Raw genomic sequence first — 24,319 nt, forward strand, 5'->3', positions numbered from 1 at the left:
GATGCTGCAGGGCAGGCTGGCAAGTTTTTTCATTCCGGTCTTGAATGTTTGGACATATCTCTCTGCCAAGCCGTTTGTTGCTGGGTGCCCTGGTGCACTCGTTGTATGCCTGATGCCATTCTTTATCACGAAGTTTTGAAACTCTTCAGACGTGAAGGTTGTTGCATTAGCAGTTGTTAGTCACAATTTGCTCAGGAAGTCCATTTGAAGCAAACAGTCTTTTCAGCCTTGTCACTGTTGCTTGTGTTGTTATCTGTGACATGCGATAGACTTCCAACCACTTGGTGTATGAATCCACAACCACCATGAACATGCTGTTGAGGAGGGGGCCTGCAAAATCTATGTGCAGTCTCTTCCAGGCCTCACCGGGGAATTCCCATGGATGAAGTGGTACATGTTGTGGCATTTTCTGCTCAAATTGACATATTCCACATTCTTTGCAGATTGGGCCACCAAGTGTATTTGCGAGCTAGAGCCTTTGACTTCACAATCCCTTGGTGTCCGGAGTGGATATCTTTTAACACTACATTTCTAATTTTCGTAGGTATGACGACTCTAGTTCCCCACAAAACGCAGTCTTGCTCCGTGGAAAGCTCATGTCTTTTAGTATAGTACACCTTTAACTCCTCCTCTGTGTGGGCTGGCCAACCTTGCATGACATGTTCTAAAACTCGAGACAAATCAGAGTCAGTGTGTGTTGCCCGTGCCATTTGTGTAGCGTTGAGTGGCGCTTCCTTGAAGTGCTCTGTAAGCAATGTGTGTACCCTCTCTGAACTCACCATAGTCCAAACATCACTTGTCTCTGGTAATGGACAGCGTGACAGTCCATCAGCATTGCTGTGCTCTGTAGATTTTTTGTCCACAATGTGATAGTCGTATGCTGCCAGTATTTTTGCCCATCTCTGAATGCGTGCAGCTGCCAGTATAGGAAGACTCTTATGTTTACCAAAAAGTGTCAGCAGGGAGCGGTGGCCAGTTGCAAGAGGGAAATGTCTCCCCCATAAATACTGATGGAACTTCTTGACCCCATAGATGAGCCCCAAAGCCTCCTTCTCAATTAGTGAATATTTTCTTTCTGCTGGGGACAGCGTGCGTGAAGCGTAGGCTATGGGACTCTCCTCCCCATTTGACATGGTGTGTTGAATGACTGCCCCTATGCCATATGAAGAGGCATCACATGTTAATGTGAGGGGTAGGCTTGAATCGTAATGTGCCAATACCTGATGACTTGTTAAAAGTCTTTTGCACTTCACAAATGCTGCCTGCTCTTTAGCAGTCCATTTCCAGTTAACACTTTCTCTAAGTAACCTGTGCAGAGGAGCAAGTACTGTGCTTTGCATTGGAACAAATTGTTACGTCCACGGGAGACGTCAAGGCGAGGTAGGAGGGATTAGGACCCAATCGTGGGGAAGCAGGTGAGGGTGAGGCAAATTGTGCTCATAACCAAAACTTTAATAACTTAGGAGGGACCTTACAAAATAACAAGGACTTGGGAAATGAAACTTGAAACCAAACCGGACTGAGGAAAATGTGGAATCGAGGAACAAGGTTACGTGGATGAATGGTAAGGGAATTTAGGCAGACGATCCGACAATGACATTAAACTCAGTGGCGTTTAAATAGACAGATCAGGGAATAATTTCAAATCACGCGCATCTGCGCGAACTCAACGGCAAGGCAGGAGGGACAAACGAGAGTCGGGAAAATCAATAGCAGGCTACTACTAACACAAATTTGCCATAATAGTTAACAAGTCCCAAAAACGCTTGTAACTCTTTTACATTAGTTGGAGCTGTTGCTTCCTGTATGGCTCTGACCTTTTGTTTTGCTGGGTGGATGCCATGCTGGTCCAAAACGTGTCCCAGATATTCAATTTGTTCCTTGTCAAATTCACACTTTGAGCATTTTACTCGAAGACCATTTTCTTGCAGACGTTTCAGCACCTTTCCCAAGTTGCAGTTGTGTTCCTCTTTGCAGTGATAAGCAAATCATCCAAGTAGATGACCACTGGTAAATCTTTCATAATTCTCCATAATGCGCTGGAAAATGGAGGGGCAGAGCTGATACCAAAAGGAAGCCTATTGTAGACAAACAGTCCCTTGTATGTGTTGATAGTGGTGTACTTTTTTGATTCATCATCTAACAACACCTGCTGATATGCTGCGGCGAGACCTATTTTGGAAAATATTTTAACTCCACTGAGGGTCGCCAGTAGCTCTTCCAGACGTGGCAGCGGGTACATGTCTGTCTCGATGGCTTGGTTCACTGACACTTTGTAGTGTCCACACAACCGCATTGATGCTCCCTTTCCCTTCACGACTAACAATGGCATTTCCACTTCTTGATCCTCATATTTTACTTTGGCCATAGACTGTCCCAAAACCTGAATGCTCCCCCATTGTAAGCTTTAAGCTTCACCTTTGCGGGCTGTAAAGGCAAATGGGCAACATTTTGCTACAGGTTGCTTGTGAAATGACACTTCTTGCTGCTCCAGTGTCTATTTCCATGTCAAGAGACACCCCATCAATAGTGAATGTGGCCCTGTATAGCTCATCATTATCACTACTGACTCTCATGATGGCAAACTCTTCTTGTTCTGCCTCTACATTTGCAATCAAATATTTTGTGTCTTTGATCTGAAACTTCCTGCTCGGAGGTGCATTTTGGGACTGCTGTGTTTTTGTGCGACGTGCCTTCCTCAGGTGTCCTATTTTCCCACAGTTGTGACACTTTGATTCTTTGAAATAGCATTCATTGGCATTGTGATTTTTGCCCTTACATCTGTAGCATGCTTTAGTTTTGTCTGTCTTTACCTTGTGAATTGCTCCCGTGCCGACAAGTTCACCATCATCTCCTCTTAGCTGTCGTGTGTCTCGGTCAGCAGTCTCCATATTGAGTGCAATTTCAAAAGCTTTTGCAAATGTGAGCCCATCCTCAGAAAGCAATCTTCTTTGGCACATTTCATTTTTGATTCCACTCACGAACCTGTCACGCCGAACAAAATTATCCCTAATAGGTTGGAATACACCACAGTTACATTACACTAAATTACAACCGTCTTGTGCAATAACCGAGGGAACGATGTTAATGTATTCCACCGGGGGTTTTGAGTCACAACTTGCTGCCAGTTCGTTTTTTAAAATTACCAAACCAGCCATGGCTCGCTTTGAAGGTTTTTTTTTCAGATGCTTGCTTTGCTTTCAAGGCTATGTCGATTCTGCAGGTTTTTTTTGCAGATTATTGACTCGGTCACGCTATCTACAGTAAAAAATGCAACCCGTACCGGCCCGGTGCTCGTAGATATCTTTATGCAAGGGAAATGCAGAGAGAAAGACTGAGCGATGCTGTTTTCATAAGCACTTACTCTGAATTTTCCTCGTATCTCAAATTTCTCATATGTTGGGACACTCGTATGTCAAGTCATATTACTGTATTACTATCCAATTGCCGGTAGTCAACCGCCATGCGGGTACTGCCATCTTTTTTTCATACTGCTACGATGGGAGATGCAAAGGGGCTACTACTTTCCGTGATCACTTGTTCCTTCATTCATTCATTTTATGTACCGCTTATCTTCTCGAGGGTCACAAGGGGTGCTGGAGCCTATCCCAGCTAACTATGGGCCCCAGGTGGGGGACCTCCTGAACCAGTGGGCAGCCAATCACAGGACACAGAGAGCCAGACAAGCATTCACTCACATTCATAGTTAGGGGCAATTTAGAGTGTTCAACCAACGTATCCTGCATGTTTTTTTGGATGAGGGAGGAGAACCGGAGAAAACCCGCGCAACACAAACTCCACACAGTCAGGACTGACCTGGGATCGAACTCTCCACCGCATAAATGTGAGGCCGATGCGCTTACCACTTGACCGCCAGGCTGGCTGTTCTTGTTTTTGCACGAGCCGGACAATGCTACCCTGAGATTTACATCAGGGAATTAAATGAAAGCAACAATGTGCATAGGTTGATTTTTCATAGAGTGAAGGAGGAGACAAGGTTCCAAAAATATGCAATTGCTTTATTGTCCAAAAATATTCTGAACACATGGAGTTTCATATAGAAAAATAACTATTTACAGGAAAATAATATATGAATATTCATTGAAATATCACTGAAAGTTTGATTTTTGTAATGATACTATACAGCTATACAGTTTTTGGATTTTTACAATTGTCCATCATGGACACCAGGTCACCCCAGTGGGATCCTCCACACCACAGCATTGTGGTGTTGTTGTCTGAGCGTTTCTAATTTCATCTTGTGCTTTGGGTCCAAGTAGTCAGCCTTATTGCTGACTGATGCTTCAGCCATTACATGCATCTCATGAGCCACTTGTGCAAGTGCAGCCTGCAGAAAACAACACGACAACTCTACTTAGTTTGACCGACTTAGACTCTACTCTAAGCATTCTAGTAAGAGAGAACCTGGTCTATTGAAACACAAAATTAAATTCACAAATGGTAGAGTGAGTTGCATACCTTTTTCTGAGTGGAGACTTTTTCTTCTTGCTGAGTTTATGGATGTCATCCCCCGTTTTGCTGTGCCATGAGGCAGGGATCATATCCGGTTCAACATTCTGACAAACGATAGAAAGAGAACGATCTTAATTTACCGTATTTTCCAGATTCTAAGTTGCATTTTATTCATTTTCATGCTGGGTCTTTGATGACTAGTCAAATGTGACTTGTAATGTTTGTTTTTCTCTCGGACCTCCGACTGCTGTTGTTTTTTTAACGCTATTGTTATCTGAAAGCTGTTATGTTAACAGATGCCAATTTAACCTATTAATCTCATTTTACTATTGTTACTATAACTTATGTTTATTCTTGGGTTGTGATAAAATACTGCCCTCCCAAAAATGTGACATATACTCCATTGCGTCTTATATATATTATTTCTTTCTATTGTGCACTTATACTCAGGGACAATTTATATTCCTAAAAATGCGGTATTTACTGTATGAGTTTAGATGAATGTCATGATGAATAATGATTGAAAAAAGTGCAATTATTTTACGAGCACTTCGATTAAAGTGCACAGCAGAATACAACATTCGAAAATGTGGGTTTGAAACTGTGAAACAAGCAAGAAAGCTGATAATATTGTCAAAATCCGACTTACTTTCTCTACGCTGCAGCGGTGCGCCGCCATTTCCAGGGTGAAGTCCTGGTAGCATTTGTCAACTGCCATCACACATTCATTGATGGCGCTGGCATGGCTGTGACCTTTTCTGCAGTAACTGTCTCCTAGTTGGATGAATAGCTTCACGCCATCTTCCATTCGCTGCAGGGGAGCCAACAAAAGTTTTTGCACGGTTGCATCCAAACCCTTAGATGAGGGTGTAAAACAAAACCTACCTTGGCAATGATGTCAAAGTCCTCCAGCTCCTTCAACACTTCCAGCCTGTAGTGGAAACTTAAGCCAGCGGGGCATTGTATGGACAGGTAAAGCTCTAATGTGACTTTCAGATTCTCCTGTGCCTAAAGACAAACAAATGTGTTACGTTTTGGCAAAAGACAGCGAGACACAAATTTTTCAAAGTTTTCCAACCATCACCTCTTTAGCCCGGCGTTCAAACGCCACATATTGCTGACACTGTTCGAGTCGCTGCTTCTTAATGGCCCAGAGGTTGAGGACACGGTTTTCTCTCTCTCTCAGGTCATTGCAGATGTCTTTGAAAAAAGAAATAACAACACCGTTACCGATTTATTGTGTTAGAAAAGAAAAGAAACATAAAAGTGCATCTTTGGCAAGCTCTTTGAGGTGTCATCCTTCGAGAATTAGCGAAAATGTAAACGTTAGCATACCTTGCTGTAGGCTATAGATTACTCCAGTTCATTTGATTTTATTCCCCAAACTGACCTGTAACACACTGCTCTTCATCAGGACTCATAATCCCCATGGAAGCACTGTTCCTCTCCATGTACTGGTGGAGGGTGTCAGCAATTCCTCTGGCCAGAGTGCATGCCTGAATGACAGAGAGCAAAATCTGCGATTAGAAATGTAACACAGGAATCCTGCTTACAACTTCCATGGTGTCATTTATCACGTGTATAGGACATATACAGTATACCCTTGTTTTTTGCTGGGGTTACGTTCCAAAAAGAACCCGTGATAGGCAAAATCCATGAAGTAGAATCCTTTTTTAAATTTTTTAAAAAATATTATGATACAATTAAATACTCTATTATACATACAACAAAGAACAAACCAAATTACAGGCTCACTCATTTGTTTCACAAAGTACTGTACTTTAGAAACATTTTTTTCAACAAATAACTTATGTACTGCACTATCAAATCATAATTTTAATTATCAATGTGAACAAAAGCCAGAAGGAAGATTCATTAATTTCGTAATGCAGAACTACAGCCGTATAGATTTTACCTTCCCTTAGCATGTCCAGAAGTTTAACTTCATCTGCGATAGATAGCATCTTCCGCTGCGTTTCGAGCCCTGCCGCAGGGGCTTTTGTAGCTTCAGAGCGTTTTGTCAGCATTACGGGTTTTAGAGAATCTCGAAATTGCAAGAGAATTTGCACGCACGTAATGTAAATTTGGCAAGCTGTTTTACGTACGTGTACATATTAAACTGCAACGTTATTGACGCACAGATAGAGAAGAAGCGGAGTGACTTTTTAGCCAATCAGAATTCAGAACACAATGAACGATGCAAATCCGTGAAGTAGCGAATCCGTGAAAAGTAAACCGCGTTATAGTGAGGGATCACTGTATATGTATTTGTAGATACATGTATGTTATACCTTAAGGAAAACGTCCTTCTGCGTCAGGTGTTTACCGCTCATGCAGGTCAGATGATCCATCTGAGAGTTGGAATCAAATGCATTTCCTGCTTTGCACCAGTCATCCTCCCTCTTATACTCCTCCTCCAGGTTTTCCAACATACGGCGCACCTGCAAGATGGAAATAAGAATGATCATGAGTATCATGTGAGTGTAGCTTTTATGTCCCATTATCTAACCAGTTAAGGGATAAACACTTTTTCAAAATGTTTTAAAATGTGCTTAGCTATCTGTGCACGATTCAGTTGTAAATACATTTCAAATTTTTCTGACCTGTGTTGAGGTCTTGTAGAAGGCCACAGAAGTGAGGACCAGCTTCCTTTTATCATCTGTTTTGCGCAAGAGCTGAATCCAGTTGCTTGCTGTGCTCTCAGCACACTCTCTTAACAAGTTTAAAGGGGTCTCCCATGGTAGAGACCCCTGGCCTTCTGCGGAACCACCAGGAAGCTCTGGTTGGTATTCTATGGGCAGAAAATAGAACAAAAAATAAATAAATGATGGACACAAAGTAATTTGAGTAAGCAGTGATTCCTAACTGTAATGTTATGAAAGATGCCGAAGAACATTAACTTAAGAAATTAGCGTATTACTTTTGACTAAGGTATCTTCACTTATCCCTCCTTTTGCTATGAAAATAACGATTAATAATACTAAAACGATTGCTTATACCACAATAAACATCTTTCACATTTTGCATACAAATGGAGCAGTTTAATTGCTACATAGACAACAATGACGTTCACGTTCTAAAGTTGGGATTTAAACTAACTGCAAAAAAAATGCACAAGCGCCGGTAAGCAACTCACATCAAAGAAGGAAGAAAATATTAGTGCATATTAAATTGTAATGCAACGACAATGCAGTGCAATCTCTTTTTGCAAATGCTTCTTTCGACTCGACAAAACAGAATCATGCATTTCAGTTAAGCATAACTGCCGCGACTCCAAATCATGAAGATGCTGAAAACGAGTTAAAAAATCCTTCAAATTACGTCATAGGTTTGTCATGAAATTGTTACTACTTTTCAGCAATTTAGCACGACTTAAAACGAACTTGATATGAAGCACCCAATCCATGTATAATCGTTTTCCGTTCTGCATCCCTCTTTCGCTTGGAAAGGAAAGTCGCAACGAACGTTAGAATATAATATAATTACCTTGTAGCAGCATTTCGGGCTTTGCAGCAACTTCAGATGCGAGGTGCTCCATGGTTGATTTCTTTTTCCTGGTCGTTTCTTCCGAATAACCTGGTGAGCTCACTTGCAGCATCTGACTGATTTCATTTTTGGGTTGGAATCTGTACATAAAAACGCAGATGGCATGAAAGAGCAGCCCAGTGACGTCACCTCTGTGATCTCCAATTCTATCTCGGCCCCGCCTCCTCAGGATCTGACCAATAGGATCATCGGAAACTCAAGTTAAACGTACAGTACATATTTACCTTTGATAGATGAAAGAGCATCCTATCTAAAAGAATCTTGTTGAGCAATTCAAAAAATAACTGAATTTCAGTTTACTGCTGTTTGATAGAAACCAAAAGTAAAAAAGTGTATTGAATTCACCTTTAAAATAATAATGTCATGACCGTTTTTCAAATGAATTTACTCTTTGTGTTGTTTTTAATATTTGTGTACAAGTGCGATTATTTTATATCGAGGGTTTCTTTATGATTTATAATTTTGTTTCCACTAGCCATCAGGCTGAGAAAAAAGGAAAAAAACAATTTAAAAAAACAACCCCAGAAAATATTTTTGGGGAAAAATAATTAATTCCAAAACGTAATTTAAAAAAAACTAACACGAATAACCGAGGTTTCAAAAAATAATTAAAAAACAACAAAACCAAAATAAAAACATTTGAAAAACGGTCCGGGCTAATTTTCTTTTTAAGGTGAATCCAATACGTACTTTTCGCCTCTATCAAACGGCAGGAAACTGAAATTCTGTTATTTTTAGAATTGCTCCACAAGATTATTTTAGATAGGATGCTCTTTCATCTATCAAAGGTAAATATGTACTGTACGTTTAACTTGAGGTTCAGATGATCCTATTGGTCAGATCATGAGGAGGCGGGACCGAGATAGAATTGGAGATCACAGAGGTGACGTCACTGGGAAGCTCTTTCATGTCATCTGCGTTTAAATGTACAGATTCCAACCCAAAAATGAAATCAGTCAGATGCTGCAAGTGAGCTCACCAGGTTATTCGGAATAAACGACCAGGAAAAAGAAATCAACCATGGAGCACCTCGCATCTGAAGTTGCTGCAAAGGCCGAAATTCTGCTACAAGGTAATTATATTATATTCTAACGTTCGTTGCTACTTTCCTTTCCAAGCGAAAGAGGGATGCAGACGATTATACATGGATTGGGTGCTTCATATCATGTTCGTTTTAAGTCGTGCTAAATTGCTGAAAAGTAGTAACAATTTCCTGATAAACTTATGACATTGTTTGAAGGATTTTTTAACTCGTTTTCAGCATCTTCATGATTTGGAGTCACGGCAGTCGTGTTTAACTGAAATGCTTTGTCGAGTCCAACATAACATTTGCAAAACCAGTTTACAATGCGTTGTCGTTGCAATGCATTTTAGACGTTAATGTACACAAATATTTTCTTCCTGCTTTGGTGTGGGTGGCCGATCAGCGATTTTGCATTTTTTTGCAGTTAGCTAAAATTCCAACTTTAGAAGGAAGGATAACTTAAACTGCCCCATTTGTATGCAACATGTGAAATATGTTTATTGTGGTATATTGTTAACATGCTCTCCCTAAATACATATGATAATGCTAGTATTCACAGCAAAATATGAATTTGTGAATATCAACTTTAGTGTAGTAAAAACCTGCCAAATATAGGAAGAACTGCAATCTTGTGGAAGCCCATTTACTACTTTTTTCCCCCTGTGCCACCATTTTGGATAAGTGAAGATAGATTAGTTAAATGTAATCCTCTGATTTATGACGTGAATATTCTCCTGGTATCTTTCATAACATCTCTGCTTAATCAAACGACTTTCCTTCGTTAATTTTTTTGTTCTATTTCCTGTCCCTAGAATACCTACCAGAGCCTAATGCTGTTTCAGAGGAAGGCCAGGGGTCTCTACTGTGTCAGACCCCTTTGGACTTGTTAAGAGAATGTGCCGAGAGTACAGCTAGCCACTGGATTCAGCTTTTGCACAAAACAGATGGCAAAATGAAGCTGCTCCTCGCTTCGCTGGCCTTCCACGAGACCTCAACAGAAGTAGGACATTACTCAACAAAAGTTGAAATGTATTTATAATGTAGTTATTACCCCGCAGAGATAGCTGCCTTCAATTGATACTTTTTGAAAAAGTGTTTCCCCCTTAGCTGGTTACATGGTGGGACATAAAAATTACACTCCCATGATACTCATGATAATTCTTATTTCCATCTTGCAGGTGCGCCGTATGTTGGAACACCTGGAGGAGGAGTATAAGAGGGAGGATGACTGGTGCAAAGCAGGAAATGCATTTGATTCCAACTCTCAGATGGATCATCTGACCTGCATGAGCAGTAAACACCTGACGCAGAAGGACGTTTTCCTTAAGGTATAACATACATGTATCTACAAATACGTATACAGTGATCCCTCACTTTAACGCGGTTTACTTTTCACGGATTTGCATCGTGCATTGTGTTCTGCATTCTGATTGGCTAATAAGTCACTCTGCTTCTTCTCTATCTGTGCGCCAATAACGTTTCAGTTTAATATGTACACGTACGTAAAACAGCTTGCCAAATTTACATTACGTAAGTGCAAATTCTCTTGCAATTTCGAGTTTCTCTAAAACCCATAATGTTGACAAAACGCTCTGGAGCGACAAAAGTATTTAATTGTATCACGGGTTCTTTTTGGAACGTAACCCCAGCGAAAAACAAGGGTATACTGTATATGTCCTATACACGTGATAAATGACACCATGGAAGTTGTAAGCAGGGTTTCTGTGTTACATTTCTAATCGCAGATTATGCTATCTCTGTCATTCAGGCATGCACTCTGGCCAGAGGAATTGCTGACATCTTCCACCAGTACATGGAGAGGAACAGTGCTTCCATGGGAATTCTGAGTCCTGATGAAGAGCAGTGTGTTACAGGTCAGTTTGGGGAATAAAATCAAATGAACTGGAGTAATCTATAGCCTACGGCAAGGCGAAAATGCTAATGTTTACATTTACGCTAATTCTCAAAGAGCTTGCCAAAGATGCTCTTTTGTGTTTATTTTATTTTCTAACACAATAAATTGGTAACGGTGTTGTTATTTCTTTTTTCAAAGACATCTGCAATGACCTGAAAGAGAGAGAAAACCACGTCCTCCACCTCTGGGCCATTAAGAAGCAGCGACTCGAACAGTGTCAGCAATATGTGGCGTTTGAACGCCAGGCTAAAGAGGTGATGGTTGGAAAACTTTGAAAAATGTGTCTCTCGCTGTGACTTTACCAAAACGTAACAAATTTGTTTGTCTTTAGGCCCAGGATAAAATGAAAGACACATTAGAGCTTTACCTGTCCATACACTGCCCTGATGGCTTAAGTTTCCGCTACAGGCAGGAAGTGTTGAAGGAGCTGGAGGACTTTGACATCATTACCAAGGTAGGTTTTGTGTCACACCCTTATCTATAGGCTTGGATGCAATTGTGCAAAAACATTCTTTTTGTCTACTCTACTTTGCAGCATTTAGAAGATAGCGTGAAGCTACTCATCAAACTAGCAGACAGTTACTGCAGAAAAGGCCACAGCCATGCCAGCGCCATCAGAAAATGTGTGATGGCAGTTGACAAATGCTACCAGGATTTCACCTTGCAAATGGCCAAGCCCCCCTGCAGCCCGGAGAAAGTAAGTCGGATTTGACAATGTTATCAGCTTTCATGCTTCACAGTTTGAAACCCACATTTTCGAATTTTGTATTCTGCTGTGCACTCAAACTTGAGTGCTCACAAAATAACTGCATTTATGTCAATCATTAATCATCATGATGTTAATCAAAACTCATACAGTAAATACCGTATTTTGGGTGGGACTATAAGTTGCGCCTGAGTATAAGCTGCACTCTCCAAAAAAGGCAAAATAGAGAGGGAAAAAAATAGAAAACGCAAAAGTATAAGCCGCAGTTTTAGGATGGCAATTTTGTATTGTATCACAACCCAAGAATGAACATAAGTTAAAGTAACAGTAGTAAAATGAGATAAACAGGCTCAATTGGCATATGTTAACATAACAGGTTTCAGATAACAATAGCGTTGAAAAATAAACAACATGACACGCAGTCGGTGGTCATAGAGAAAAACAAACATATAAAATTCACATTTGAGTATTCATCGAAAGCCCAGCCTAACAATGAATAAAGTGCGATTTATAATCTGGAAAATATGGTAAATTAAGATCCTTCTCTTTCTATCGTTTGTCAGAATGTTGAACCGGATATGATCCCTGCTTCATGGCGCAGCAAAACAGGGGATGACATCCATAAACTCAGCAAGAAGGAAAAGTCTCCACTCAGAAAAAGGTATGTTACTAACTCTACCATTTGTGAATTTAATTTTGGGTTTCAACAGAACAGGTTTTCTATTACTGAGAATACTTAGAGTAGAGTCTAACTTGGTCAAACTAAGCTGAGTTGTCCTGTTGTTTTCTGCAGGCTGCACAAGTGGTTCATCAGTTGTATGTAATGGCTGAAGCATCAGGCAGTCGACTACTTGGACCCAAAGCACAAGATGAGCCTACAATTGGAAAAAAATGTTGTATAGTACCTTTACAAAAATCAAATGTGTTAATGAATGAATATTCATATTTTTTCTTGTAAATAGTTCTTTTTATATAAACTTCAATTGATGTGTACAGAACGTTTTTGGACAATAAAGCAAATGCATATTTTTGGAACCTTGCCTCCTCCTTCACTCTATGGAAAACAAACATATGCACATTGTTGCCTTAGTTAAATTCCCTTTAGAATGTAGTTGTCCATGTAATCGGGGCCACTGAATGTAGTACAAGAATGAAAAAAAGAAATGCACGATCAGAAGGACATTGGGGAATTCCGACAAGCAGTCCTCAATGTCTGTCCGTCAAGCAAGTGTATTTCCGCTTCAATTCCACGTGCTTTATGGATGTCTCACCAGCAAACCTGGCAAAAACCCACACAGGCCTGGAGAGAACATGCAAAGTCCACACAAGGAGGGTTGAAACCAACCAGGGATTAAACCCTCGTTCTCCGAACTGTGAAGCAGACGTGAATATTTGGCAACAAACTTAGCAGGGAAAAGATTATTCACAGATGTGGGCTTTTGCATGCCTTTTTAAGGATTCCCTAAAAGAGAAAGCTTCACCACAAACTGTGCAGGAAAAAGGTTTTTCACCAGTGTGGGTTCTTGTGTGACTATTTAAGCTTCCTTTCTGAGTGAATGTTTGACCACAAACTGAGCAGGAAAAGGGTTTTTCACCAGTGTGGGTTCTTGCGTGACTAGTTAAGCTTCCCTTCTGTCTAAATGTCTGACTACAAACTGTGCAGGAAAAAGGTTTTTCACCGGTGTGAATCCTTGTGTGTGTATTTAAGTGTGCAATCTGTGTGAATGTTTGACGACAAACTGCGCAGGAAAAGGGTTTTTCACCAGTATGGGTTCTTGTGTGGCTTTTTAACTGGTCCTTTTGAGAAAATGTCTGACCACAAACTGCACAGGAAAAGGGTTTTTCACCAGTGTGTGTTCTTGTGTGGCTTTTTAACTGGTCCTTTTGAGAGAAAGTGTGACCACAAACAGAGCAGAAAAAGGGTTTTTCACCAGTGTGAGTTCTTGTGTGAACTTTTAAGGCGTTCTTGCGACGGAATTTCTTAGCACAGAGTGAGCAGGAAAAGGGTTTTTCACCTGTGTGGGCTCTTAAGTGGCTTTTTAAGTGTGCCTTCTGGGTGAATTTTTGGCTACAAATTGAGCACGGAAAGGGTTTTTCACCAGTGTGGGTTCTTGTGTGTCTTTTTAAATCTTGCTTTTGAGAAAAGGCCTTACCACAAATTGAGCACGAAAATGTTTTATCACCTTTATGGGTTCTTGCATGATTATTTAAGTTTTCCTTTTGTGGGAATGCTTGACCACAAACTGAGCAGGAAAATAGTTTTTCATCCATGTGTGTTCTAATGTGTCGTTTTAAGCGGGGCTTTAGAGAGAAGGCTTTACCACAAATTGAGCAAGGATAAGGTTTCTCCCGAGGGTGGCTCCTCATATGTGTTTTCAAAGTAGACTTTGTCTCAAAGGTTTTCCCACACTGAGAGCATTTGCAGAGTTTGTCGCCACTGGGGTTTTTCTTAAGACCTTCATCGTCCTCATCAGCATAAAGCAAGTCATCACTCTCTGATAAAGGGGCAATTAAATGTTCTGCTTGCCATCCTTCTGTTGAGCTGCTGCCATACAGAGGCTCCGCCCCTCTGCTGGCCACCTCCAGTTCATCTTCCCTTTTCAAGGGCTCACCAGTTGACATGGTGGCATCTTCTTCCTCCTTTTTAATTGGAAGTTGCTCGTCTCTCATTTTTTGTTGAGGGACCTCTGGGTCCTCCTCTTTAATTTGAGGCCACATTGAAGTGTTTGTAGGCTCCGCCCCTCCACTGGCCCCGCCCAGATCATCTTGCCTCTTCAAGGTCTCACCAGGTGAGCAGGTGAGATCTTCTTCTTCCTTTTTGATTGGAAGTTTCTCATTTCTCATATTTTGTTGTGGGAACTCTGGCTCCTCCTCTTTGATTTGGGGAAGCTCAACTTCCCCTTTAAAGACAACAGACTGCTCATCAGGACCAATATATCTTCTAAAACCTGCAATGACACGAAGAGAAATGATATATTTCATGGACCGTCTATCTAACTAGAAGTCCTTTAGGTTAGACTGAACATTTAAAGTCACTTACATCGGCATTGTTTCCGCTGGGGCAATTTTCTACACAACAAAAATGAACCATTTTTTAAATTAAAATGACTGAATTTCTTCTTCACACTTTACAGTAATGAAACTAAATGGAAGTCATACATTTATGACCAATCAGTCATGCTACTGTAGTATTCGCGTTAACAGCCAAATGAGCTTCAAACAGTTTAAAATGTGCCCAATTTTTTTCTTTAGCCTCCTGCATCAATGTAAGAACACAGCAAATAGAAAATTGTTTAAATCACTTTTTTTTTGCATCTTTCGATTTTTAAATATTTTCTAATTAAAACAAAACAAAAAAAATAATATTAGATTTTAAAAAAAAAAGGTTTTTATTTCTTTTCTATAAAATGAGGTAAAAGAGTGAATACATATTCCATTTATTTATAATCTGCATTTGAATTTTAACATTAAAAATGAAGTACTTTCCTGGGCCTTAATAAAGTACAATAAAAATAAAAATACAAAATAGCACTAGTCTTACATCGGCCTGTATCTGTAAACATTGTTATATATTTTCGAGACAAGTCAATCAGACGTCAACTCACCAGTGGCGGTCCGTGCATTTTCTTGTAGCGCCTTCAACGAATCAATCCAACCCTCAAAAACTATTTTATGGCTATAAAACCTCGACTGCAGCTACAGTAAATGGGGGTAAATCCACTTCCTAGCAGCATTTAATGATTAAATACAAATACTGGAGCTTTTCAGACATTACAACCGGGTAAGGGGGGTGATTTTCCCGGGAAACGACAGCGATGAACGTCAATACGTCCATATCAGCTAGTCGCGAAACTGCAAATATTGCACTAAAATGGGGTAAAATCCACTTCCTAGCAGCATTAATTGATTAAATACAAATACTGGAGCTTTTCAGACATTACAACCGGGCCAGGGAGGTGATTTCCCCGGGAAAAGACAGCGATGGACGTCAATGGCGAAACGGCAAAAATTGCACTGTATTTCTGGCATAGCCCGTCTTGAAAATTGCTTTAAATTAACACAACAATATATTTGCTTGTGCAGCTACCTCCAGATACAGTTTGGTAGCTAATCATAGTTGGTGAAAGAGATGACGTATCCCTACGCCTGCGACAAGGCAATGACGTATCCCTACGCCTGCGACAAGGCAATGACGTATCCCTATGCCTGCGACAAGGCAATGACGTATCCCTACGCCTGTGACAAGGCAATGACGTATCCCTACGCCTGCGACAAGGCAATGACGTATCCCTACGCCTGCGACAAGGCAATGACGTATCCCTACGCCTGTGACAAACTCGAAATTTGATTAGTTAAAGCAACAGTCTTATTGACACTTGTTTAATGCAGCAGAGCCCGCAGAACTGATTGTGAAGGCTTTGAGGCAGATTTCTGACCCTGGCAACAAATAATGGCTGAAATGTGATTGGTTAAATGCTTCAATATGAAAACACACATCTGGAAGCAGTGCAACCAGGGGGACAAGCAATTAAAGGAAGCTAACAGACAATTTGGAATTATTTAATAAGTATTGATGGACAAAATATAATATATGATTCAGATATTTCTTAGGCCAGCAGAGAAGGCTTTGAAGGCCCTGCCGGCCCGCCACTGCAACTCACCTGACATTTTGGGGTTTAATGATTGGTTGTGAGGCGATGTGTTGATGCCAAGCGCCTTGTTTCTTCTCTTTATTAGTGGCTAACTTAGGCTAGGCTAAGCTAAACAAGCCACGTCAACGTCCTCCTAAACGACGGATTCTCAGTATGCCTTAAAATTGCTGTCACATGTCTCTGGACAAAGGGAGATAAAAAGTAGATCTTCTCAAAACCGAGGAAAGAAAAGCATAAGATAAAGGCCGATTCCTCCCCGATTGGGACCGAAGTCGGATTGCTGCCGATTGCTACTGCGCATGCGCGAAGCAACGTCGTTTCCTCTCAAGGAACGAGAGATACATAATTTGAGTTATAAAACTAACGAGATATACATGATCAGTTTGAGTCAAGTCAAAGTGTTATCGACCAGTGAAAGCAAAAATGTGAATATGTAACACTTCCAAGTCCCGGGGATTTAATGGTTAATGTAATGGTCGAATCGGATTCGAGGAGGAAGGCTCGAGATTAACATCTCTATCTTCAAGCCGTCTCAGAACTCGTTTATGCTTTGCGACCTACTTTAGCTTATTTTAGCTAGCAGCAGCCAAAGGAACAAGTCTTCCGTCATCGAATACCTCTTTGAAGCTTTGCACCCTACTTAACTTAGCCTAGCTAGCAGCTATCAAAGGAACAAGTCGTCGAAGAACTCGCTTGAGTTTGCGGGCTACTTTAGCTTAGCATAGCTAGCAGCTATCACAGGCGCCTCCATCAGAATTCACGCATGGAAATGCCCGCAAGAGCAAAACCGCTAAAGTTCTAGGAGGACCTTTTTGACGTCAAACAGGAGCCTTCACCTCAGCAGCGTTCGACCGTTTGCAAAATGACGCACCAGAAAGTTTTTCTTCATAGACTCGAAGGTGGGTACACTTTTTACTTTCATATATTCCTTTAAAGGTATTCTTTTGACATGACACTATTTTAGTGTACGTACATTTTCATGAATTCACGCTAGCCCCATTCGAAGGAAAAAATATATGCCCAGAGGCATTAAAGCAGGGATGGGCAAACTTTTTGATTCACGGGCCACAATGGGTTCTAACATTTGACAGAGGGTCCGGACCAGGAGCAGAGGGATGGATTGCTTTGGTAACCCCACCTCAGTGGAGAAAAAAATACACATCTTGGGGTATAGAGAAAACGTGTGCTTTAATTTCAAATGAAAATGAAGATGAAGATGAGCATTACAACAAAACATCTGACTATGGAATGAGTCTTGAAACACTAAAAATCAAAAGAACAAAATGTTCCTTTTTTAAATTACCATTCCTATTTTAAAGCACAGAAAGTTCTGTTGTCCTTAAGACAAAACAGTGGCAGCAAGTCAGTCTTTGGAGCGGAATGATATTTGATCAGTGCGCACTGTTTATTTTGAGAATGTGCGCATCACGGAGACACTTTCAATTTTAATGGGAACAGTGTTGTTGGTCTCCTTTTTTAGCCAGCGCATCAAAGTGTGGATTTAGTTTTGTTGTGGCGATTTTCAGAATGGATCTGAGGTGTTAACTTGGATCTGTGGCTGACTTTGTTGATGTTCATGATTCTAAAGGTCTGTTCACACACGTAGGTTGAGCCGAACAATGCCAGCATCTTCTGCCCCGCCCGCTGCAGCCTTGGAAATGCTGCTTTATTGAGTGAAGCATAGAAGTCATTTTGTTTCAGAGAGTTGAACTTCTCTTTTAAGACAGGGTCGGCTGAAGGTCGATCAGTTCGAGCTGGAGCTTCTCTGGGGCATTTTCGGGGTCTTGTGACAGAAGACAGGCCACCAACTGAAGTGACTTGTCAATTTTGTCGAAATCTGAGAACCGACAGCGGAATTCTCCGTGCAGTGCATCCAGTAACTCACTGTATTTCTTCACTTTTGCTCCAGCCTCTTTCAGTGTGGCTAGTGTAGAAAAATGAGTGAATGCTTTGTTCAAAATTTGCCAAGAGAATAAAGCCAGCTTGGATTTGAAGGCTTTCACGTTTGTGTACATGTCTTGCACAAACAGATCCTTTCCCTGCAGTTTTGTTTTGAGCTCATTCAAGTGTGAAAATATGTCCATAGCAAACGCAAAATCACAAATACAGCACTTGTTGCTCAGATCAGGAAATTCATCAGCCTTCCCCAGTTGCTTCAAAAACATGCCAATCTCCTTTTTGAGCTCCCACACGGGGAGCACACGGAAGTGATAAAGCAAGTCCTGGTGATCCGCGTCAGTTTCCTCCAGGAACGGAATAAACTGACGGTGCTTAAGTCCCCTTGCGAGTATGAAGTTGACAAGTTTCACGACAAGATTCACAACATGATTCAGCAGTAATACCGATTTACATAGATTCCTGGTGGATGATGCAGTGGAGGAAAATGACATCCTGGTCAGGGTTTTCATCTTTCACTCTATTCTGGATTCTCCTTAGCAGGCCAACATTTTTCCCCGTTAAATTCAGGGATCCATCTGTGGTGACATTGACAAGCTTACTCCAAGGAAGCTTCACATTTTTGATGACAGCAGACTCCCGGTTTGTCCTTTAAGAGACTCCATTGTCAAAAACTCCTGTTATTTCAAAATTGATATTGATACCTCGGATAAAAATGAGGAGCTGAGCAGTGTCTTTGACATCATTGCTTTCATCCAGCGCTAAAGAATACAACGTGAATGACCCCATCTTTTTGTTTAGGATGCTCTTGATATCGTCATCTATTAGTTCCACACGCCGAGTCACTGTCCGCCGTGATAAACTGATTTTCTCAAATTTGTCTTTGGTCTCCGGGCACAAAATACCTGTTGTCTCCACCATACATTCTTTTAAACACCTGCCCTCAGACAGTGTTTTGCTGGCCTTTGCTATTTTGAAAGAAAGCATAAAACTGGCCTTGGTACTTGACTCTTGAATGGCAGTGTGACAATGAAAAAAACTTTGTTGAGCCTTTAAATTACCTGCCAACTTCTGAGCAGCAGCTTCCCTTTCTTTTGTTGACAACTTGCTAACATTGTTAGCGTGTTTTGTAGCAAAGTGACAGGCTAATTTTATACTCTTTGAAAACCGCAATAGTTTCTTGGCATAATAGGCAAACGGGGATGATCGGTGTTCAGCGAAAAAATATTTAGTTGGCCACTCCGTAATGAACACTCGACATTCTTTGTCCACTTTGCGTTTCTTAGGTCCGCTCATCTTTACCGAAGGGCTGATGGATCGAGAAGAGTCAAAAGGGAAATAGCAAACGTGGAGTAAAACGCCCTACGCTTCACCTCAACAAACCCAATGTATCTACAGTGTTATCTAGTGAACAAAAACAGAAATGCAGGGGAAATAAAAATTAACAAGGTTTATTAATGTAATATTATCATGTTCGGCGGGCCGTATTAAAACGTTTAACAGGCCACATATGGCCCCCGGGCCGTAGTTTGCCAATGTCTGCATTAAAGAGTCATTAAAGCTACTCCCCCTACATTTTTGGCTGCATGCTTGAGTGACATAACACTTACTTACATGCACTAAATTCTCATCTCATCTCATTTTCTGAACCGCTTTATCCTCATTAGTTTCGTGGGGGTGCTGGAGGCTATCCCAGCTGTCTCCAGGCCAGAGGCGCAGGACACCCTGAGTCGGTGGCCAGCCGATCATAGGGCACAAGGAGACGGACAACCATGCACACTCACACTCATTCCTAGGGGCAATTTAGAGTGTTCAATCAGCCTACCATGCATGTTTTCGGAAATGTGGGAGGAAACCGGAGTACCCAGAGGAAACCCACGCAAGCCCAGGGAAAACATGCAAACTCCACACAGGTGGGACGTGATCTGGATTTGAACCCCTGAATTCAAATAATATTTTTCTCTTTTTGAAAAACAAAAAAGGAAATGTTTAATGTTTTCTGATGGAATAATGATTAATACCATTAAATCATTATTAGTAATATTTAATTAAAACTGGAAGACATCGTTGACATACACTGATTACAACTTGCAAGGAGATATCACTCATAACGCGGCTTCGTTCAAAAGTATTTCTGACGAGCAGGATACTCTTCTCATTATTTAGTCGCAACATACTGAAAACAGTTAATGTACAGTGGTACCTCGTCACACGACCGCTCGTCATACAAAATTCTCGTCTTACGACGGAAATTTCGATCGAATAATTCGCCCGTCATGCGATCAAAATTTCGTGATGCGACCAAGCCAGGTGGCCATGGCACTGTCTTTTTTGCATATCTTTCGTGTATAACAATATTTACGAGCACCGGATGAGTTTTTCAGACCAGGAAACGCACAACGCGCATGCGCGGGGGAAAGAGGGCTTTCTGGGTAATGAAGTATACTCATGCACACAACGCCGACAGGCAATGGCACTCTTTCTCAGAATAAAACTTTACCCACAATCAATACGTGGGTAAGCTCAGCTGCTGCATTTCCTGTTATTTTTATCTAATACGAGGAGTATTATATTACTTCTCGTTGGCTGCTCATAAGAACATCAGGGGCACTGGCTCGCAACTCCCCGCAATAGCAACCACGGTAGCAACTCTATCATGGGCGCCGTTCGAGGGGATGCGACCACAGATGCTACAAGCTAAAAGGGAGCCGCTAGCCAGCGCCCCCGAAGCTCCCATGAGCAGCGGATCGATCGCTGATAAAAGACTGCTGCTCGTTGGCAAGTGGTCGTGCGTTATCCGATTGTGAGGACATTTGTGTGCATCATTTTCGGAATATTTTGAAGGGAATAGTACAACAGCAAACAGCCCATCGATAGCGAACGTGAGGGTGGAGTGTTTGTTCCGTTTACGAGTGCGTTGTGTGGAAAAAAAAACCGAAGCCCCCCGCCCCTTTTGTGCCCCTCTCCCCTCGGCGAAATCCGCCCAATTTTAGTTAGATTAAACACATTTTATTTCTATTAAACCACTAGTTATGTGTTACTTTGTTAATAGATGGGGAATTAGAAGAAATAAAACTTTTTTCCAATCCAATATCCTGTTTTTGGTGTTTTTTCAGAGGGCTGGAACTTATTAAATTTTTTTCCATTCATTTCAATGGAAAACGTCCGCTCGAAATACGAGAACCTCGTCATACGATCTCAGTCTCGGAACGGATTACGCTCGTATGTCGAGGTACCACTGTAATCTGATTCAAAACAATTGCATAAGCTAACCGAATAACACCCTTAAGGTCAAAAAACAACTGCTCATATTAGATCGAAACCAAAACACCTGCGTAAGAATTTGCAGTATAAGCATAATAATTCCTTTATAAGGTAAACTGCCGGCGTCCCAGTCAAAGCAATTTATGAGTCCTTCGTAGATCAGCATCCTTGGCAGGGAACAAGGGGTTTGTTGCCGTCAATAGTCCTGAAAACAATTAACTGGCCTCGAAAGCAGCTGTGGGGGAAAGTGTCCTCTTGCTTGGTCCCAACATAAAGCATGAATTAATTTATAGCTTTATTACCTATTAAAAATGCTTACAAAACATATAGAAACATCCCAGAATAAATCCAACATTTTCTTTAAAAAAAACACGGTAAAAATATTTTTAAGCCAACCATCTTTTTCTAAAATATTCATTTCGAAAATTACATTATTCTTCTCTTTTTTCATTTATACTTCAATGTCAACATTCCCCAAAATGTTAATAGACTAGGTACTGATTAAAACAATGTTTTTTTTAAATGCCTCCCCTTTGGTGAAAACATTGTAACTAAATTAAAATCTAAAAAGTTTGAGAATTTTTATGATCGACAGTCCATGAAATATATAATTTATTTTCATGTCTTTGCAGGTTTCGCAAAATATCTTCGTCCTGATTGGCAAGAGTCTGTTGGCTTTAAAGAGGAAGTTGAGCTACCCCAAATCAAAGGGGAGGAGCCAGAGTTGCCTCAACACCAAAAGAGAGAAGAGCAACTTAAAATAAAAACGGAGGATGATGATGTCACTTGGTCACCTGGTGAGTCCTTGAAGCAGCAAGATGATATGGGCGGGGCCAGCGGAGGGGCGGAGCCTGCAAACACCTCAACATGGCCCCAAATTAAAGAGGAGCCAGAGTTTCTTCAACACCAAATGAGAAAAGAGCAACCTCCAATAAAAATAGAGCAAGAAGATGTCACCTGGTCAACTGGTGAGCCTTTCAAGAGTGAAGATGATCTGGGCGTGGCCAGCAGAGGGGCGGAGCCTCCGAATGACAGCTCAACAGAAGGATGGCAAGCAGACAATTTAATTGCTCCTTTATCAGATAGTGACGACTTAGTTTATGACGATGATGACGATGAAGGTCTTAAGAAAAACTCCAGTGGTGAAAAACTCTGCAAATGCTCTCACTGTGGGAAAACTTTTAAGAAAAAGTGTCATTTGAATGCACATATTAGGAGTCACACTGGGCAGAAACCCTTTTCATGTTCTGTTTGTGGTAAAACATTTACAGAGAAGGGAAGTTTAAAAAGACACACAAGAACCCACACTGGGGAAAAACCATTTTCGTGCTCAGTTTGTGGTCAAGCATTCGCAGAGCAGGGGACGTTAAAATTCCACACAAGAACCCACACTGGTGAAAAACCATTTTTGTGCTTAGTTTGTGGTAAAACATGTACACAGAGTACAAGTTTAAAAATACACACAAGAACCCACACTGGTGAAAAAACATTTTCATGCTCAATTTGTGATCAAGCATTCACACACAAGATAAGCTTACAAACCCACACAAGAACTCACACTGGTGAAAAACAATTTTCCTGCTCAGTTTGTGGAAAAACATTTACAGTCAAGAAAAGTTTAAAAATACACACAAGAATCCACACTGGTGAAAAACCATTTTCATGTTCAGTTTGTGGTCAAGCATTCGCAGAGCAGGGAACGTTAAAAGTCCACACAAGAACCCACACTGGTGAAAAACCATTTTTGTGCTTAGTTTGTGGTAAAACATTTACACAGAAGGGAAGTTTAAAAATACACACAAGAACTCATACTGGTGAAAAACCATTTTCATGCTCAATTTGTGGTCAGGCATTCACATACAAGGTAGGCTTACAAACCCACGCAAGAACCCACACTGGTGAGAATCCCTCAAGTGTCATGTTTTCATGATGTGTTGATAAAAATAGAAAATAGAGAAATACACTAGTTGAGTTTTATTTCATTTGATCTTTTCAGCATTTTTCAAATAGCTTTGTAAGCTGGCACATCCATTTAATTGTTTTTCTTTTTTTCAACTTTTCCAGAACTGACTTTGTGTTCATTTTGAGGTTCTATTACACTTTTTTATATATGTCCTAACTTTCTTTGATTTGAATGTAACTAAATTTACCTGGCAATTGGTATATGAAGTCAAATGTAAATTGTTATTTTAATTTTGAACAGACAATCATAGGGCTTTACTCAATATTTTTAGTTATGTATAACATTAGTAAAAAAAAAAATATATTAATGGTATGTCGTTGTGATTGTCAATTCCTTTCAACTGTGGTCGCCTCCTCTGTGTATCAACCACAAGTTCTCAATGTATCATTAACCTTTGTCTCTGTGTTTAAGTCCCCTAGTTTTGTTCGTTTCTTGATGCGTCCTTGTTAATGTTAAGTGTGTGTACCAGCTATTTTTAAATCTACGGCTTTTGGTTCATTTTTGTCAGTTTGGATTCTTGGTTTATATGTTCAATTCATATTAAATTCATTCTAATTTGATCGACTAATTCATCATAAGTATCCTACCACCTGGTGATCCCCAAGTTGCAACTGTATTCAAATTCCTATAACATGCAATTTAGCAAATCATTATTATACAGAAAGAAACAGTAACATGTCCTTTTGACCTTATTGAAAACACAATAACACGGTACGTTCGTGTATTCAGCTTTTGTATCACTTATAACGAAGTACAAGACATTTACAATTTTGGTGATTAATGTGTTTGGTCGCTTTCATAAGATTAGCGTGTTTCTAAATTTGAATTATCTTAATGCACCAATAAACAAAAATCTCAATTATCTTACTGATTCTATCAT

At 40.6% G+C, this 24,319-nt stretch overlaps 4 protein-coding genes and 1 pseudogene across 7 annotated transcripts in view; 2 read left to right on the plus strand and 3 right to left on the minus strand.

The window, feature by feature from the left end:
• Positions 1-3,998: 3,998 nt before the first annotated feature.
• Positions 3,999-8,110, minus strand: LOC144092934 (triple functional domain protein-like). Its single transcript, XM_077626109.1, has 9 exons — positions 7,960-8,110; positions 7,077-7,264; positions 6,765-6,914; positions 5,864-5,969; positions 5,558-5,673; positions 5,359-5,481; positions 5,123-5,284; positions 4,480-4,577; positions 3,999-4,348 (listed from the first exon to the last, which is right to left on the minus strand). The coding sequence occupies exons 1-9, from the start codon at positions 8,105-8,107 to the stop codon at positions 4,312-4,314; spliced, it is 1,128 nt and encodes a 375-aa protein (XP_077482235.1). The 5' UTR covers positions 8,108-8,110; the 3' UTR covers positions 3,999-4,311.
• Positions 8,111-8,908: 798 nt separating this feature from the next.
• On the plus strand, positions 8,909-12,676 carry LOC144092938 (triple functional domain protein-like). Its single transcript, XM_077626115.1, has 9 exons — positions 8,909-9,091; positions 9,856-10,043; positions 10,222-10,371; positions 10,812-10,917; positions 11,097-11,212; positions 11,290-11,412; positions 11,494-11,655; positions 12,228-12,325; positions 12,458-12,676. Exons 1-9 carry the CDS (start codon positions 9,040-9,042, stop codon positions 12,486-12,488), a joined length of 1,026 nt encoding a protein of 341 aa, XP_077482241.1. The 5' UTR covers positions 8,909-9,039; the 3' UTR covers positions 12,489-12,676.
• On the minus strand, positions 11,842-16,845 carry LOC144092928 (uncharacterized). 3 transcript variants are annotated; one of them, XM_077626100.1, is made up of 3 exons: positions 16,326-16,845; positions 13,986-14,612; positions 11,842-12,539 (listed from the first exon to the last, which is right to left on the minus strand). In XM_077626100.1, exons 1-3 carry the CDS (start codon positions 16,330-16,332, stop codon positions 12,475-12,477), a joined length of 699 nt encoding a protein of 232 aa, XP_077482226.1. In that variant the 5' UTR covers positions 16,333-16,845; the 3' UTR covers positions 11,842-12,474. The 3 variants fall into 3 exon arrangements, with proteins under 3 accessions (XP_077482226.1, XP_077482225.1, XP_077482224.1); XM_077626099.1 differs by having other exon boundaries at positions 11,842-14,605; XM_077626098.1 differs by lacking the exon at positions 16,326-16,845 and adding an exon at positions 14,705-15,944 and having other exon boundaries at positions 11,842-14,612.
• LOC144092932 (uncharacterized) overlaps positions 16,559-24,319 on the plus strand; it is a 47,321-nt gene continuing 39,560 nt past the window's right edge. The window contains exons 1-3 of one of the 2 annotated variants that reach the window (XM_077626105.1): positions 16,559-17,215; positions 22,109-23,447; positions 23,565-24,303. In XM_077626105.1, coding sequence (XP_077482231.1) covers positions 17,179-17,215; positions 22,109-23,406 — 1,335 coding nt within the window. In that variant the 5' untranslated portion in view covers positions 16,559-17,178 and the 3' untranslated portion in view covers positions 23,407-23,447; positions 23,565-24,303. Of the gene's footprint in view, positions 17,216-22,108; positions 23,448-23,564; positions 24,304-24,319 lie in introns of those variants that run through there. The other variant, XM_077626106.1, reaches the window with a different exon arrangement.
• Positions 18,035-19,001, minus strand: LOC144093115 (general transcription factor II-I repeat domain-containing protein 2-like; annotated as a pseudogene).

The sequence above is a fragment of the Stigmatopora argus genome, chromosome 18 (genome assembly GCF_051989625.1).
Source record: "Stigmatopora argus isolate UIUO_Sarg chromosome 18, RoL_Sarg_1.0, whole genome shotgun sequence".
Taxonomy (NCBI): domain Eukaryota; kingdom Metazoa; phylum Chordata; class Actinopteri; order Syngnathiformes; family Syngnathidae; genus Stigmatopora; species Stigmatopora argus.